Source organism: Chiloscyllium punctatum, chromosome 44 (assembly GCF_047496795.1).
Source record: "Chiloscyllium punctatum isolate Juve2018m chromosome 44, sChiPun1.3, whole genome shotgun sequence".
NCBI classification, from domain to species: domain Eukaryota; kingdom Metazoa; phylum Chordata; class Chondrichthyes; order Orectolobiformes; family Hemiscylliidae; genus Chiloscyllium; species Chiloscyllium punctatum.
This window is the reverse complement of record NC_092782.1, coordinates 39489786-39507516: the sequence shown is the minus strand read 5'-3', so window position 1 is coordinate 39507516 and position 17731 is coordinate 39489786. Positions and strand designations below refer to the sequence as shown.

The 17731-nt window shown below is 37.1% G+C and overlaps 1 protein-coding gene across 1 annotated transcript in view; it reads left to right on the top strand.

The window, feature by feature from the left end:
- The window catches only part of LOC140466901 (reelin-like), a 371462-nt gene continuing 353731 nt past the window's right edge, over positions 1-17731 (top strand). Inside the window, exon 1 of the mRNA XM_072562696.1 lies at positions 1-592. Within this exon, the coding sequence (XP_072418797.1) occupies positions 364-592 (229 nt within the window). The 5' untranslated portion in view covers positions 1-363. The remainder of the gene's footprint in view (positions 593-17731) is intronic.

Below are 17731 nucleotides of genomic sequence, written 5' to 3'. Positions count from 1 at the left end.
ATTTTATGCCTGATCAGCTCCCAGTTTTAGTCAGTGTTCTGACTGAAGGGAAGGCGGTTGCCTTCCTAAAACAAAGTTAACAAAAAAAAGACGCGCCTTGAGGCACGTGGGAGGGGGCTGGAAAGTGGAATACAATATGCTCTGAGGAAGACGTATTCTAAAGCTGTATTGCAGCTTATGAAGCTGATGTATTAGAATGCAGTAGAAACAGCTGACAGCTGGCAGTTCCTACAGTTCCTGGCTTATGACTTTCCCAACAGAAGCTCCCTGACATTAAACTTGTAATCTCTTTAATACAGCAAAAAAAAACCTCATTCTCAATAATCAGTTTCCAGCAGGACGGAATCAGAAGAGGACAGAGAAATGACTAAAGAACGATGTTTTAAATCCTGGACTTTATTCTTTCTGGTTGGAGCATTCTTGTCAAATTTTGTATATGGATCTGTGGGGTTTTACCCAAGGTTTGCCCCATTCTTTTTCCTTTGTACCCACCATGGAGAGCTGGAGGGCGATGGAGAACAGGGAGAGGTGTTGATGTCACTTCATATTGTGGGAAACCCAGAATATTATGTGCCTGGTCAAGAATATCATGGTAGGTCACTTTTTTTACTTGGATGGATGTTGCTTCTAGGTTTTAGTGGTCAGTTTAACTGAACAGTGTAACAGTTTGTTTCTGGATGAATCAAGTGTGTTTCTTTCACATGATGTGAAATGCATATTTTAGTATAAAATTGGCAAGCATCTGGTTCAAGTCTGCATATTTGAGAGAAGCAGTTCTTTGTTTTGAGAACTGCTGGAGTGTTTAATATTTTAAATAGTTTACCTTAAAAGAGCAAGGTTAAAATGAAATCATATTAATGTGATTTACTGGACCATCCGCACGTTTGCTGATATGAATTATGAAGACAAATTAATCCTTTGGGATTTTCTTCTTTGTTGTAAACCATTCTCTTTCTGTTCCTAAATCTCTGTCCTTCAAAGATTCTGTAGTGGAGATTGGATGTATTAAACTAAGCTGGCAGGTCTGAGTAGGCTTTGTGTGTGGGCTCAACTCAAGTGTAAAAAAACCTTTTGCTGGGACAGCTGTCAGTCGCTGGCCAATCTACATTTTAAAATAAAGTCGATAGATTTTGGATATAAGAGCACATAGTGTACTTGTGGGTCATTTCTACCTTGCAGACTGTATCCACAGTCAGGCAGAAGATAGCAGGATGCTCTGCACAGTATCTTGACTGTACATGAGTGATCTACAGCAGACTGCTCCCTGTAAGCTGAAAGTGAGAGTTCAGGTCAGCCGTGCATGGGGTTCAATTAACATGGGAAAAAACAGCTTGAGTTGAGCAGTAGGAAGCAGAACTGTCACTCTTGTATCAACACAGAACATTCGGACAATCTCCAAAGGAAAAATTAGATGATAGTACTCCGAATAATTATGTTGAATCCTTTGAAATAATTTTAATGCAAGTAGAAAGCTTTAAAATTTAACATACAATTCTGCAAAAAAGTCTTTCTTTCATTCCAGACTAGTTGCTCTGATACAATAGATTCAAAGGGTGTATTTGTATTCAAGCATGATATTTAACCAATTCAGCCCAGTAGTGGCAATTGTTCATCCATTGGGACTAATTAGCAGAAAACAGCTGTAAGATGAATATACAACACTATTTTCTATAAGGTAATATTTCACTTTAAAATGTGCATGCATATTTAATTTCACATTAAATTATTACAAAACTGGCTAAATAAACAAATATAGAGCATTATGACTGAACAATCCTCACCTTGAAGGACAAAGTACTTGAGCTATCTTTTTGAAGATAGATATTTTCTAATCATTCTGTTCTGAGATGCCTAACTGAGGATATAGTTAATGAGAGTAAATGTCCTATTACTTACACATCACCCACCTACACCTAATTAGTGAATGTTATTCTTGTTATAAACCTGAATCTGGATTCAATTATTTAGCTTCCAGGATGTGTCCTGTATTAAAGCTATGAGAGGTTGGCTTTGTGGATATTTGTAATGAAGACTAGTGTCATACCTTTAGGTTCAATTATTTTTTGATTATTTCACAATATTGATAAAGACAAAGAATCCAGTCCTTTTCCAAAATTGAGTCAGACATTTGGTGCTATAATTCATAATTCAGTCCAACAGATAATTATAAGGGAAAAAATATAACAAGAGACTCAAATAGGTGTTTAAAGACCTAAACTCACCTAAATATATAACAGGTATGCTGATTCCTGTTTATGCTGGGAATGCAGCCAATAAGACTGGAACTCAATGAATAGATTTAACATGTAGCTGCCTATGTTTGTCTCTGCTGTGCTGCATGATTTTGGAATCAAGTTAATTATTAAACTGTTTCTGTGTTGAAACTTCTATAACAGTGGTTTAAACCATGGAAATACTAAAGCAAAACGGATTAACAGGTATTTGCTTTGTAACTCAATAGGTAATATTAAAGGAATTGCCTGCACTTTTGTTTCCCTTCACTAGGTCAGCAATAGTATTCTTGGCATGTTGTAACTCAGATATTTTAACAAGAAGTTGGGAGACAAAGTTCTGTGTCCATACAATTCTTAAACCAAAAATCTTAAACCATCACCTGTTCACAAATCTCCACAAATGGTTCTTGAGTTGGACATGAATACAAAATTAAATCTCCTAATGTTTTTCCATACCCCAGAAGCAGATTCTCTCCATTTAGTATCTTCCTATATCCGGCGAAAATACAGAATTAACAACTGGGGAAACAATAGAGAGGGCAAGGTAGTCCATTAATGCATTTATTTTATTGTGTTTTCTGAATGCTGTTTGAAAATCTCAATTCTTCTGTTTTGTGCCTGATCCATCACACAAAAAAACTCAACCAAATAGCCTATTTTTCAACACTCTTTTAAAAACCAAAATCATGACCATCTCCATTTGCTTGTTTTAACATTCAACACCGTGAAATTCATATTTGAGTTTGTGCTGTGTCAAGTTCTTGATCTGAGTTATTTCATGTAAAGAGAATAGTATGTATATGTTTTGTCATGTGGTGGGGCTAGGATTTTCGAGGGAAAGTGTATTCCTAGCCACGATGTCAAGGCTTTTGATAGTCTACTAGTAATGGTTTATAAGTGTCTAGGAGCTCAGTACTTGTAGCTCTGTATCTCAGCTATAGGCAATACAGGTAATACAGATAATAATATTAAAGGGGAATTTTTAAAAATTGAAAATAAAGGAGGAGAGTATAAATTACTTCCACTTCAATTTCTAAATATTCTTTAATGTGATGTTTACAGCATGAACTATCAATTCCTTGTGTGTAGGAAGCAGCAATACAGTTCTCCCATCCTTCATAAACCAAAACCAAACAAATGATTTAGACTTGATTTTTTTTTTCCCAAGCCAAGGCCACATACAAGTATCAAAATATTTTACTGCTAATGATCATAGATCCCAGTATATTTGAGAACTTTAATGTCACTTGGAGACTCTTGACCACACAGCACAAATCCATAACATTTGAGCGATAAGAAACTCAGTGTTCTTCAACCAGAGAGTGGTGAATCTATAGAATTCATTGCCACAGAAGGCAATGGAGGCCAGGTCATTGATCATATTTAAGATTAAGATAGTTCGGTTCTTGAGTATCAAGGGGAGCAGGGGTTATAGGGAGAAAACAGGAGAATGAGGTTGAGAAACTTATCAGCCATGATTGAATGGCAGAGCAGACTCGATGGGCTCAATGGCCTAATTTATGCTCCTATGTCTTATGATCTTATTTTAAAAACTGCTTTTTTATATATAAAAATGTATAATCATGTTTACATATCTAAAAAAGAAAAGTGTGCACTTATTTCACGCCATTAATGAACACAGGATGTCTCAATGTACCATACCATATAGGCAAAAGTGGGTACTGCAGATGCTGGAGATTAGAGTCAAGATTAGAGTAGTGCTGGAAAAGCACAGCAAGTCAGGCAGCATCCGAGGAGCAGGAAAATCAACTTTTTGGGCAAAAGCTCTTTCATCAGTCCTTCCTGATGAATGGCTTTTGCCCAAATCATGATTTTCCTGTTCCTCGGATGCTGCCTGACCTGCTGTGCTTTTCCAGCACTACTCTAATCTTGATTTAATGTACCATATGGCTTGTGAAGCACTTTTAAAGAGTGGTCGCTTGTAATATGAATAAAAAATTATGATCAGTTTCTTAGAACCTATGAGGTCAGGTCACTTGTTTAACAGTTTTCAGCTCAGTTTATTTCTGGATATTTTGATCATTTTTGTGATCAATAATTTTCTGGTAATGGAGCAAGCACTTGGTGTGAAAGTTAACATTGATGTTTCACAGTTGAGAAATATGTTCCAGCTATATTTCAAAGATCATACTTACAGATGCATTGCCGATCCTTATTCACTATTATTTAATGTGTCGCATACTATTCTATTGTTTTCAGTAGTCACTTCATTATCTACAAAGTAAAAATTTGCACAGTAGGCTTTAAAAAAGTCAAAGAATATCATTTATTTATTGAATCAAATGATTAACAACTGTTAGAATTTTTAAAAAAGGAAACATTAAAAGATAAAATATAATTCAAATACTTTGAAGTAGCTTTGGTGATATGAGCAAAAGTTCATCAAAACTATTTTTATAAAACAAGGAAAATACTGTTCTTAATATTGTTGTATTTGTCTAAAAGCCTATTAAATCAGAAAATTTGACCACCAAGTTCAATGTATTTGCTAACATAAGCATTCATGCAAATGATTGTTTAGTGTCTTCTATAATGCTGTATGAGTAAAGTGTTCCAATTCTAGATTAGGGTTGTCAGGTGTGATGTAATGGAAGTGGAAATGCATTTGTGCACCAGGTTTCTCAACTCTTGAAAGCAAACTGTTTCACTTGAATGTGCACTGATATCATGTTTTAAGTGTCAATCATCTATTACAATTGAAGTTCTTATTTAATACTCATTTAATGTGTATAGAAGTAAGTCCTAACAAACCAGTGTAAATAAAAGTTAAATAAAAATAAAATTGGCCAGGTGCTTTTGGGATGAAATTTACCTCTTGAATTTTGTTTTGAAATCCAATGTTGGGAGCCTGGTACGCTACTCACAAGACCATAAATCTCACATCTCAATAACCTTAAAAAAATTCTTTATCTATGTATAATCATGCACTTCATAAATCTTATTTTGTTTGCTATATTGAAGCTCTCGTGTCATTAACAAGCTTTGTTTAGACTTATTCATGAGAAAATATAGCTGGTAGCAGGAACAAAGCAAAACACAAAAATATTGATAGTGAAAGGTGAGAGGGAAAACATTTCCATTGGACCTCTGACTGCATTTTTGAGTAGATAGGACCAGCTATGTTGGATGTAGCTATCTCAGACAAGCTGATGCATTATTTGAACGCTAATTTAGGACACACCTGTTCTCCACAACATTTTTATTCCCTTCTGTTTTTGCCCAGTTTTTCTAGGTGCTGAGTATACTGAACATCATGATGGCATTCCCTTCAATTCACTTTTGCTGTTGAACTTTACATGCAATTTTTTACTCCAACTACTGGTGTGTAACCTACCTCATGCATATGTGAGTTTACAATGCAGAATAAGGCCATGCAATCCTTTGTGGTGATGCGCTTTTTTCAACTTGAGTTACCATTCTTTCTCTTACTTGCAATTTGCTATTCTTTAGCTTATTATTGAAATCATTATCTAATTTAATTTTAAATGATGCGATAATCTCTATCCTACTATCACTCATAGAAGAGCATTAATAGTCTAATCGAACCGAAGAGCAAAAGCCATTGCTTCATTATTCAGTATGAATGTGACTGACTTTCGCCTTTGAATGTGTGTCCACTCCTGAACCTCTTGATTCTCTGGAAAACCAAAATCTGTTGGTTTCACCTTGAACATATACAATGATAGTCCTTCCTCAATCCTCTGGGCGGAGAATTCCAAAGGTTTACTCAGTCTGAAATGATTGACCCTTATCCTGAGATTGTATCCCCATGTTCTAGATTCTCTAGCCAAGGAATTCAACTTCGCCTGTCAATTCTATCTAGCCCCTTCAAAGTAGCATTCATATGAAAAATCTAACTAGTGATTGTACTATGTTCTATTATTCTAGACTTTGGCTTAATTAAATCCTCATGCACCTGAGATCTGTAAAAATATAAGAATTATTGCTATTGCATGTCAATAATATGCACCATAATGATTTGTTTAGTTGTGTGGACATCATTTTATCTATTCTTTGCAACTTTTAACAGTTGCATAAAGACATCTTGACCAGCAGTTCAGAATAGCCAATATTATATTCTTCTTGAGTTAAATAATGGGGAATGTTGATTTTTCTTAAAATAAAGAAATCATGGCTACAGTCTAGGTATTGACATACATGATCCTATGATGATGGTCACAGAAAAGCTGCCATTGTGGTTTATAAATTTGTTGTTATTACATGCTCATTAGGCCACAATGGGTATCATTACTGGTACCCTATGTCTTGGGGAATTCTGCCTTTTGGGAAAAGACTTGCTGTTTTACAACATGTTACCAGTTTTTTGTGAAAATAATGATTTAGGATTTGTTCTACCAAACAATGCATGACCTACTTATGGATAGTGTGAATTGGATACAGCTAATAATACTTAGTGTGGCACCCTATGCCTGAGGTTGTGGTGACTTTCAAAACCATTATCTTGTGAAAAATCAACCTCTAGCAAACAGCTCTGTCTGTCACATCTATTAAGAGAGAATTTCACTGAAATCCAAGCAACTAATTTCTGCTTTCGTGCTTGGATTCAGGGTTAACACTGAATGTGGTCTGTTTTCCTGTGATGTATGATTATTTGTGTGGCATCCTTCTTGTTCCTCTTTCTTTTCGAAATAAATAAATGTTGCTCCATAGACATCATTTTAAACTGCAGCAACTTAAAGTCTGCATAAGCATTATGAAAATCAGGTGAGTTCAAAAACATTTACAGTGTTTTTTTCTCATAGCTACCTCAAATTTCAAGCAATATCAAAATGTCAAATACTGCCTTTTACATGCTGACTTCCTGCCCACCTGATACCTTGAAAGACCTTTTAAATGGTGAAGGTAACAGTATGTCACATTTCTTGCATGAGTCAGGCACGCAGACATGAGCAGACAGAGTATTTACCATTTTTATTTGGGGCACGTGGGATATGGGGCATTGCTGTCCTAGGTAGTGGACCTAACAAGTTTGAATGATGCTGTTGAAATAGCCGCGGTGAACTACTGCGGGTATCTTGCATTGACGCACATTGCTACCATTAAGTCGAAGGTGAAGGATGTGAATATTGACAATTATGGGTGTGTTCTCAATTAATTGGGCTGCTGTGGTGTGGATTGTGTTAAACTTTCTTTAGAGCTGCACTTGCCAGGAATGTGAAGAGTATTCAATCACATTCCTAAACTATGCTTATTAGATGATGGACAGGCATTATTAGGCCAGAAGGTAAGTTACTGCAAAATTTCTAGCAACTGACCTTCTCTTAGTTCTGCGTCTGTTCCCCAGTGACTAGTTTTGCTGGGACTTCTTAATGCCATACTTGATCACAATTGGCTATTGCAGGGCTACAGTGGGGTTTTTTATAAACAATTCTGATGTAAATCAGAATATTAACTGGAAAATACTGATTCTTTATTTTAATTAATAGGTTTCAGGAAATGAGATAACACATTATTTAACTTGCCTAACCTCGTGGTAATTCTCATCTCAATATTTCCTAGTCCTAGATAGAAAGAAAGTGACCTCTTTCCTTATTTGCCTCCCTCTTTGTAAAAATCCAGCCCCATTCCCATGCTTTGTTCTCCTTTAAATTCACTTTGTTTCATGTCTCTCTCCTCATTTATTCTCTCCTCTGTGAACAGGTTTGTGTGTGTGCAGCTTTCATTCCTTTTTGTATTGTAGCACATCTAAAGGAATGCACAGTAAAAACACATGTCAATGGCCCCTCTATTCCTTGTATTGGAGAAAAACTGGTGGGAAAACAGATTAAGTTGGATAGAAGGCTGTCAGCCAGTGAGTAATGAAGGGAAGACTGGAATGCTGTGTAAAATATAAAAGTTAATTCCTGAACTGTTGGAACTTAAGGTGCCAACATTCTGAAAGCTTGGTGGATTTGCCTATTTTGGAGGATAGGTTGAAGTTCTGGAGAATATTTATTTGGGACATTCTGTAAATTGGAGTGAATGACAGACTGAATTGTACATAATCAGGGAAAGACAATAATATGATGGACCAAAATGTCTCTTTCTTTCTTTGCCCTATTTATGTTTCGGAATAGTATTGTGCTTCTGCAGAAGTGTTGGAAAAAGTTGTTTTCCTTTACAATGAAAATGAAATGATGTCAATCGCTTCAAATTCAAACTTATACATTCATTTAATTGGTTGGTTTATTGAAAATTCATAGTGGCAGTTGTAGACTTGCTACACCAGCTGACATTCAAGGTTGACTAGGCAGACAGGTGCCATGTTTAGTTGCTAGGTCATGTAGAAGCTGGAGTGAAGTTAATCAAGCAGAGAATGCAAATAGAACACAGATCGGATAAAGCTCAGCATGAAGCTGAGTTTGGGATCAGAAATGAGCTTGGGTTGGGGAAGATTAGAAAGACTGAGAAACTGGGATTTGTGTAGTGGGTAAAAACATAAGTAGGAAGATATACATCATTTTAAAAATATTTTTCTGGGAATCTAATTGTTCTGTGGTGTCATATAGGTAGCATAGATCAATGAAAACATTAGGAGCTCAATCAAAATTACATTAACAATCCAGTATTTCAGACGTGGCATTTTAATACTGTGGGTTAATGAGAGGAGTCTCATGGTAATGCACCCTATATATGCCAGTGTTCATTTCCAGTTGAGCGCAATACTTTTTTTTTAATCAGAGCTGTAAGGTTTGCATACAATTATGGAAGTTTTTCTGTGGTATTTAAATGGCCTCATTTTTAGCTGGTTAAGGAAATATCTTTATAAGAAAGAGTTTTGAAAATGGGAATTAACCAACATTCAATTGCAGATAAACGTTAGAAAGGTCCAGAGAGAGAGAAAGATGACTTATGGGATTTTTGATCAGTCTGTCACTTGATTGATTTTATGGATAGTATCAATGTTCATCTAGAAAGCAACAAGAGTTGTGATAAATATTGAGTCATGCATTTTAGGATCAAAATTTGTGCCTGGTAAGTTGGCTAAAATAATTTTAGATCAGGTCAAATGGGATGGAAATTCAGCTCATCTTTCAATAGACAGAAGATGTAAGCTAAGTGAAGGGTGTGAAAGATAACGGATTTGAGTCTTGGATGCTAGATAGAAATAGTTGAATGCTGTATCAGATAAAATCATTCCTGAACTTTTGGAACTGGAAGTACCAATATTCTGAAGTTTAGTGGATTTGTCTTTTCTGAGGGGCAGATTGAGAGTCTGGAGAATCTTTATTAGATAGAGTGAATGATAGACTGATTGAACATAATTGGGGAAGATATGAACACAATGAATCAAAATGCTTTATTCCTTCCATTTTTAAGTTCCAGAACAGTATTGTGCTTTGCAGAAGTGTTGGAAAAAAAAACTTGTTTTCCTTTACAATCAAAATGAAATAAAGTCAATCACTTCAGACCAAACTTATGTATTAAGTTAATTGGTTGGTTTATTGAAACTTCATGGTGGCAGTTGTAAACTTGTGATGAAATCCAATAATAACATGAGGAATATCTGCAAATTTATATTCTCAACCATTCCTGTATGAAGCAGTTTCCTAAGTTTCTTTTTAATTTTCCTTTTAACTTGGACCTTTAATTAAGGTTGATATTACACTGTTTTAGTGCTTAACAGGCTATTCATTTGTCGTGTTAGGCACATTTTCAAAAATATTTGCAGGGTGAGACGTGTTTAGGTCTCCACTTTTGTCTGTCTCTAAATTTTGTACTCCTTTTCATGGAAATTATTTTTGACAACCACCCTGTAAAAGTTAATGTATCATAGCTGAGTTCAATCACAATTAATTGGAGGCTAGCAAAGATACCAAACATTTAATGCTCTCTTCTGCTCAAATCCATAATTACTGTAAATTTCCTACTTAACGCATAGAAGGCATACTGCAGTCAGCTTTTTCTGTATTCATAATGTCATGTAAAGAAAACAAAATTGGAAATCTGAAACAAGATTTCGCATTGCTGCCTTTTTGTATATACAGCATGTTCTAAATAACTAGGTGGCTGCATGAATTTGCTTTTAACAATTCACTGCTGCCATTATTTTATCTGGTGGTGGTTTCGTTTGGTGCCAGTTACACATCAATTACACTATTCTAGTCAGTTGTTAACAGTAGATTGCTGATCCTGGAGCACCATTAACTCCCTTTTATTTTAAAATACTGACAAAATCATGCAACGATTGTCGACTCAATCAGTGTTCACATCTTCAACAATTTGCAAAGCCTGTCAGTTCACTTTGCTGTTTTATTGGATGCAAACTCCAGATATTTTTGTGAGCCTAACTAATGTAGTTTTTCTGAGTCCTAAATATTCAGTCCACTGTCCCTTTTCATTAATAGCAGACCAGCAAGTTTGTCAAAAAAATGCAAAGCGACTTCCAGTAGAGTGGTGTGCTTCAAATACAAGGCTTTTGTAAACTGGTGAGGAAACACTTAGAAGAGTGTGTTCAAAATGCTGCAGTAGCACAATGAACTCATCAGCCTTGCAGTATTTCAAGTTTTCATCTTACTTTGTAACAAAGAACATTTCTGTGTAATTCTAAGGGTTAAATTTATGCTCAATAAGTGTCTTTAAAGTGGCAAAAATAATGCAAAAAGCAAAATAAATTCTGCACAAGGGAAAGCTTTGGCAACATTTTAATTTAGTTTTAAACAATTGCTATACAATTTTACAAATCACGTGAGCTACACATTACTCTCCCTTTTTCTTTCTTATTTTACCTTGCAGTTCTTGTGATGAGAGAGATTTTTTTTCACACATGACTGGAAGAAAGTTAAATGCAATGAAAGAGTTTAGGTGTCAGCTAAAGCCAGGTGCGTCCGAGAGAAATCTTTACATTGTGAATCTGAATCCTAAAAGTCAGCTGCAGCATTTTATTCTTGAATGAGTTTGAGATTTTTAAATAATGTATTTGTTGTTAATTTTAACATAGCTCTTGATTTTCTTTTTGACCCAAATGCATTCTTGTCTATGTAGTCCTGATTTAAAGTGTTTCCTCCCTCAGGGGTCTTTGGTAAAAATATTGGATCATGGTTGGGGGGGGTTGGGGGAACCATTTGGCCCCTCTGCTAAGCTCCAATATTCCAGATTGTGGCTGATTATCTACCTCAGAATCTTTAGAACTTTGAAAGATGACAACCAATATATGCATTGTCTCTATAGTCACCTCTTTCATCACTGATTTGTCCATTACTCCTTTTTCATTACTAATTTCTTTCAGTTTGTTATTCTCACTGGTCCCTTGAATCTCAATTATTCTTTTATCTTCCTCCGAGAAGACACTCAGAAAATAACTGTTTGGCTTCTCTTCAATTTCCCCATTTTCCATTATAAATTATCCTGTCTGCTTGTAATGGACCACACTTACCTTTATCAATTGTTTCCTTTATATATATGAATAGAAAGTTGTACATTCTGTTTAATGTTTCTTGCTAGTTTGTAGGCATATCCTGTTCTTGCCTTCTTTCAGCCCTCCCTTTGCTAAGTTCTAATGTGCTATAAATTAATTGATGAATGAGACATCTAACAAGTCAGTCACAAGTGATCTAGTTTCACAGTAATTAAGTTCTTAATGTCTGTTTAATTCTTTCACCATGGAGTCATAGAGATGTACAGCACGGAAACAGACACTTTGGTCCGAATCATCTATGCCAACCAGATATCCCAACCCAGTCTAGTCCCACCTACTAGCAACCAGCCCATATCCCTCCAAACCCTTCCTATTCATATACTCATTTAGATCCTTTTAAATGTTGCAATTGTACTAGCCTCCACCACTTCCTCTGGCAGCTTATTCCATACACGTACTGCTGTCTAAGTGAAAACGTTGCCCCTTAGGTCTCTTTTATATCTTTCCCCTCTCACCCTAAACCTATGCCCTCTCGTTCTGGACTCCCCCACCACAGGAAAGAGACTTTGTTTATTTATCCTATCCATGCCTCTCATGACTTTATAAACCTCTATAAGGTAACTCCTCAGCCTCCGACACTCCAGGGAAACAGCCCCAGCCTATTTGATCTCTCCCTAAAGCTCAAATCCTCCAAACCTGGCAACATCCTTGTAAATCTTTTCTGAACCCTTTCAAGTTTCACAACATCTTTCCGATAAGGAGACCAGAATTGCACGCAATACTCCAACAGTGGCCTAACCAATATACTGCACAGCCGCAACATGACCTCCCAACTCCTGTACTCAATACTCTGACCAATAAAGGAAAGCATATCAAACGTCTTCTTCACTATCCTATCTACCTGCGACTCTACTTTCCAGGTGCTATGAAGCTGCACTCCAAGGTATCTTTGTTCAGCAACACTCACTAGGACCTTACCATTAAGTGTATAAGTCCTGCTAAGATTTGCTTTCCCAAAATGCAGCACCTTGCATTTATCTGAATTAAACTCCATCAGCCACTTCTCAGCCCATTGGCCCATCTGATCAAGATACCGTTGTAATCTAAGGTAACTTTCTTCACTGTCCAATACACCTCCAATTTTGGTGTCATCTGCAAACTTACTAACTGTACCTCTTATGCACAGCATCCAAATCATTTATATAAATGACGAAAAGTAGTGAACCCAGCACCGATCCTTGTGGCACTCCACTGGTCACAGGCCTCCAGTCTGAAAACAACCCTCATTGTGGTCAGAAAATATACAGATTAATCCATTTCTGAGAATAGCATAGATATATATGATTGTCTAGTTAATATTTGTACTTTAGGAAAAGGCAAGAGACATGGACGGTCTAGAAAGACAATTGTCTGCACAGTTTGATTGCTACTCTACTTGATGGAAATCCCCCAGAATGTACATTCACATTATTCTTTATTCGCATTCAGAGATCCATGGATTCAGCCATTCTATTCAATTCTAACATATAATGTATTTGCCAACCTATCATCTAATATTATCGATACTAAAGGATCGATATTAAATGTTTCTTTAAATAGAAGCTACTCAAAAGTTATGTGGTGATGTTTCATGATGTAAGAAGCAAGTAACTGTTCAAGATTCAATTTCATGTTGCAGAATAGTTTAGGAAAAGCATTTTTGACTCTTTGATGTTTCAAGGGGAACAGTGGAGTTTCCAATGACAATTCATGCAAAATGTTTAGTTGCTTATTCAATGTTAACTGTGTTTAAGATTAAATAAACTTTGCATTCTAGACTAACCTTGTAATCTGACACAGTTTGTCTTATTCTGAAGTCAAGAAAGTTGCAAGAGCAATGCAAGAGAACAAGAGCAAAGGTTCTCCTTATCTGCTTAGTTTATCTAAATATATTGCAGCTAAAGCTGGTGGAGAAATCCATATCATCACATGGGGTTATAATTGATCTAGGAGAAAGTGAGGATTGCAGATGCTGGAGATCAGAGCTGAAAATGTGTTGCTGGAAAAGTGCAGCAGGTCAGGCAGCATCCAAGGAGCAGGAGAGTCGACGTTTCGGGCATGAGCCCTTCCTGAAGAATGCTGCCTGACCTGCTGCGCTTTTCCAGCAACACTTTTTCAGCTTAGAATTGATCTAACCCATATCACATTATAAAGAGAGAAATGATATAAATTGTTTTTTATAGATATTTGATTTACTAAAAACCCATTATAACTGAAGTACAGACACGTTGGTAGTTGGGTCATACTATCATTAAGCAGTAAAGGGTCCTGGGTGTTTCACAGTTGGATTCAGCAGATGGTGCAGTCTATGAAATATTAAAATATGCTGTTTTTACTCATTATGGTTTAATGCTTGAAGTATGCGAGTAAAGTACTGAATAACTTTAGAAACTCCACATGAGACAATTAGCCACGGAGCTGGAGGTTATTAAGAATATAAAGAATAGTTTATTGATATTGGGGGACCAGATAAACTACTGATGAAGGATTAGTATTTGGAAGTAGTTACAATGATCTGACATTATGGTTGCTTGATCAGGGCAGCAAGACATTTATTTGGGAGGGAAATTGGTCAAGTTGGTGAGAGATGTACTGTCCTGGTTGTGATCTTGAACAGGTATAGTCAAGGGAAGCACACAGGAGGAATGACAGAGGTATTATAAGTTCATTTGGCCCATTGGGTCTGCTCTGCCATTCGATCATGGCTGATATGCTCCTCACCCCCATTTTCCTGCCTTCTCTCCATGTCCCTTCCAATCATTACCACTTAAAAATCTGTCTAACTCTTCTTTAAATGTACTCACTGTCCCAGCATCCACTGCACTTTGGGGTAGTGAATACCAAAGATTCACAGCCTTTTGGGAGAAGTAGTTTCTCCTGAACTTTGTTTGAAATTTGCTACCCCTTATTCTAAGACAATGACCTCTTATCCTAGTATGCCCCACAAGAGGAAGCATTCACTCCACATCAATTTTATCCACACTTTTTAACATCTTGAACACCTCAATTTGATCTCCCGTCATTCTTCCAACTTCCAAAGAGTGTAGGCCTAAACTGTTCAATCTCTCTTCATTCGACAAACTCCTCATCTCTGGCTTTTTAAAATCTGCCAGTTGGCCACAAGGTGGCCTTTTAGAAGGACTGAGTTTTGGTAAGAGATTGGTAAGTGCATTTATTACTGGATTAGTGGTGCTGGAAGAGCACAGCAGTTCAGGCAGCATCCAACGAGCAGCGAAATCAACGTTTCGGGCAAAAGCCCTTCATCAGGAATAAAGGCAGTGTATTCCTGATGAAGGGCTTTTGCCCGAAACGTTGATTTCGCTGCTCGTTGGATGCTGCCTGAACTGCTGTGCTCTTCCAGCACCACTAATCCAGTATTTGATTTTCAGCATCTGCAGTCATTGTTTTTACCAAGTGCATTTATTGGCTGATTGTTTTGACTATCAATTTTTCTGGCTTTTCAATCAGTTTAAATCCAGTAATGCACAGTCTTAGCAACTTGTTTAATTTTAAACTAGAATTCAAACCCCACATTTAATCTAACCTTTTACAATGAGTGCTTTCTTTAACCTCTGGATAAAAAAAAAGGCATATAGTAGGTATAAAGGGAGCACATCAATGGAGGCCTTAGTGGAGTATTGAACATGTATGGGAACTTAAAGCCATTAGAAGAGCAAAAAGGGGGGCATGAAAAAGATTAAGGAGAAAGCGAAGATATTCTATAAATGTATCAAGGGGAAGAGTATGGTTAATTAGGGACCAAGGGGGGAATTTGTGTGTGGAGCCAGAGGACCTTGGTAGAGTGTTCAATGGGTATTTCACATTGTCTTCTCTTGGGAGAAGGCGGATTTTTTTTTAGGAGACTGACATGATCAATGATAAAGTATTGGCAGTTTTGGCAGGCTTAAAAGTGGACACATCCTCAGGATTGGATGAATTGTATTGCAGGCTGCTCTAGGAGACAATGAAGGAAATCAACTGGACAATGACCCATATTTTTAATTCCTATCTGACTGGATTTTAGCTGATGTGGTTCCACTCTTCAAGAAAGGTGATAGAGATAAATCAGGGAATTACAATACACACTAGTGTCTCTTATCAGTGGTCGGGAAACTGTTGAAAGTTTTGAAGGGTATAATTAATCTCCATTTAGAGTCACAAGGTTTGATCAGGAATAGTCAGCATAGTTTTTTACAGAGAGAGGACGTGCCTAACAAATTTGGCTAATAATTTGCACAGCAAGTATGTAGATGAGGGTAATGCAATTGAAGTCGTTTATGTGGATTTTATCCTGGTCTTTGAAAAAGTCTCACAAAGGAGATAAAAAGATGGGATCCAGGATAATTTGACAAATTGAGTCCAAAGTTGGTTAGTGACAGAAGGCATGGGGTGGTGGTAAAAGGCTTTATGTATGGCTGGAGACCCATTTCCAGTGGCATGCCACAGTGCTGGGACCCTTATTGTTTGTGATATTCAAAAATTATAGAGATGACAATGCAAGAGAGAATGATAAGTAAGGTTGCAGGTGATAAAGGTTGGCTGGGTGGTTCACAGTGCAGAAGTTCTTGGATTACAGGAGGATCTAATGGATTGGTCAGATGGACAGATCAGTGGCAGATGGAATTCAACCCTGATAATTGTGAGGTGATGCACTTTGGTAGAAGAAATAAGGAATGCAGTAGGACACTAGAAAGCTCAGAAACTGAGGGATTTTGGGGTGCTTGTCTAAGATTTCCTGAAGATGGAACAGCAGGTTAATAGGGTACTTAAGGCATACAAGATACTTGCCTTTATCAGTTGAGATGTAGATCATAACAGCTGGGAAGTTATTTTGGAGCTGTACAAGACTTTGGCTGGGCTATAGGTGGAATACCTTGAGCAGTTCTGGCCATTACACTATAGGAATCACTATATGTGATTGCACTGGATGAGGTGCAGAGGAGATTCACATGGATATTGCCTGGGATGGAGCATTGCAGCAATGAAGGATAGATAAGAGCTGTTTTCTTTGGATCAGAAGAGGTTGAGGGGAAACTTGATAGACATGCATAAGATTGTTAGGGGCATCGACAGGTTGGATAGAAACCCTTAGTTGAAGAGTTGTAACAAGGGGACACATTTTTAAGACGGAAGACATAAGCGAGTTTTGAGAAGATTTGTAGCTCAGGTTGAGGTTCTGGATGTAGGTTTGCTCACTGAGCTGGAAGGTTCATTTCCAGACGTTTCATCACCCTACTAGGTAACATCTTCAGTGGGCCTCCAGGCGAAGCACTGCTGATGATTCCTGCTTTCTATTTTTATATTTGGGTTATCTTTGGGTTGGTGATGTCACTTCTTGTGATGATGTTATTTCCTGTGATCGTGTCATTTCCTGTCTTTTTCTCAGGGGGTGGTAGATGGGGTCTCACTCGGTGTGTTTGTTGATAGAGCAGCTAATGAACTTGAAAGACCGTATACAGACAACAAGCAAAACTAGTGTCATTTACAAAATACCATGCAAGAACTGTGGCAAACAGGCAGAAAACTAGCCACCAGGATACATGAACATCAACTAGCCACAAAATGACATGACCCTCTCTCACCAGTATCCTTACATACAGATAAGAAAGGATTGGGATAACACATCCATCCTAGGACAAGTCAAACAGAGACACGCACGAGAATTCCTAGGAGCATGCCATTCCAACCGGAGCTCTATCAACAAACACAGCGAGTTAGACCCCATTTACCACCCCTTAAGAAAAAGAACAGGAAATGAATCTTCCAGCTCAGTGAGCAAACCTACATCCAGAATGGAAGATATGAGGTTTGGAGGGTATTTATGGAAGATGTTTTTCGACGTATGATTCTATGAATACAAGTTTGCGCCCTTCTCTTATCCAATAGCCCAAAAGTTTCACCCTTCCCCTATTATATCAAATTCTCAAATTTAAGGAGTCAGTCCCAGCTGATTGGTAACACTATTGCTTCTAAATCAGCAGCTTGAAGTTTCAGTTCATGCACCAGAGATTTCATAGCATAATCTGGAATGACACATCAGTTTTGTATTGAGGGATTGTATTGAAAGGTATAGCACTGG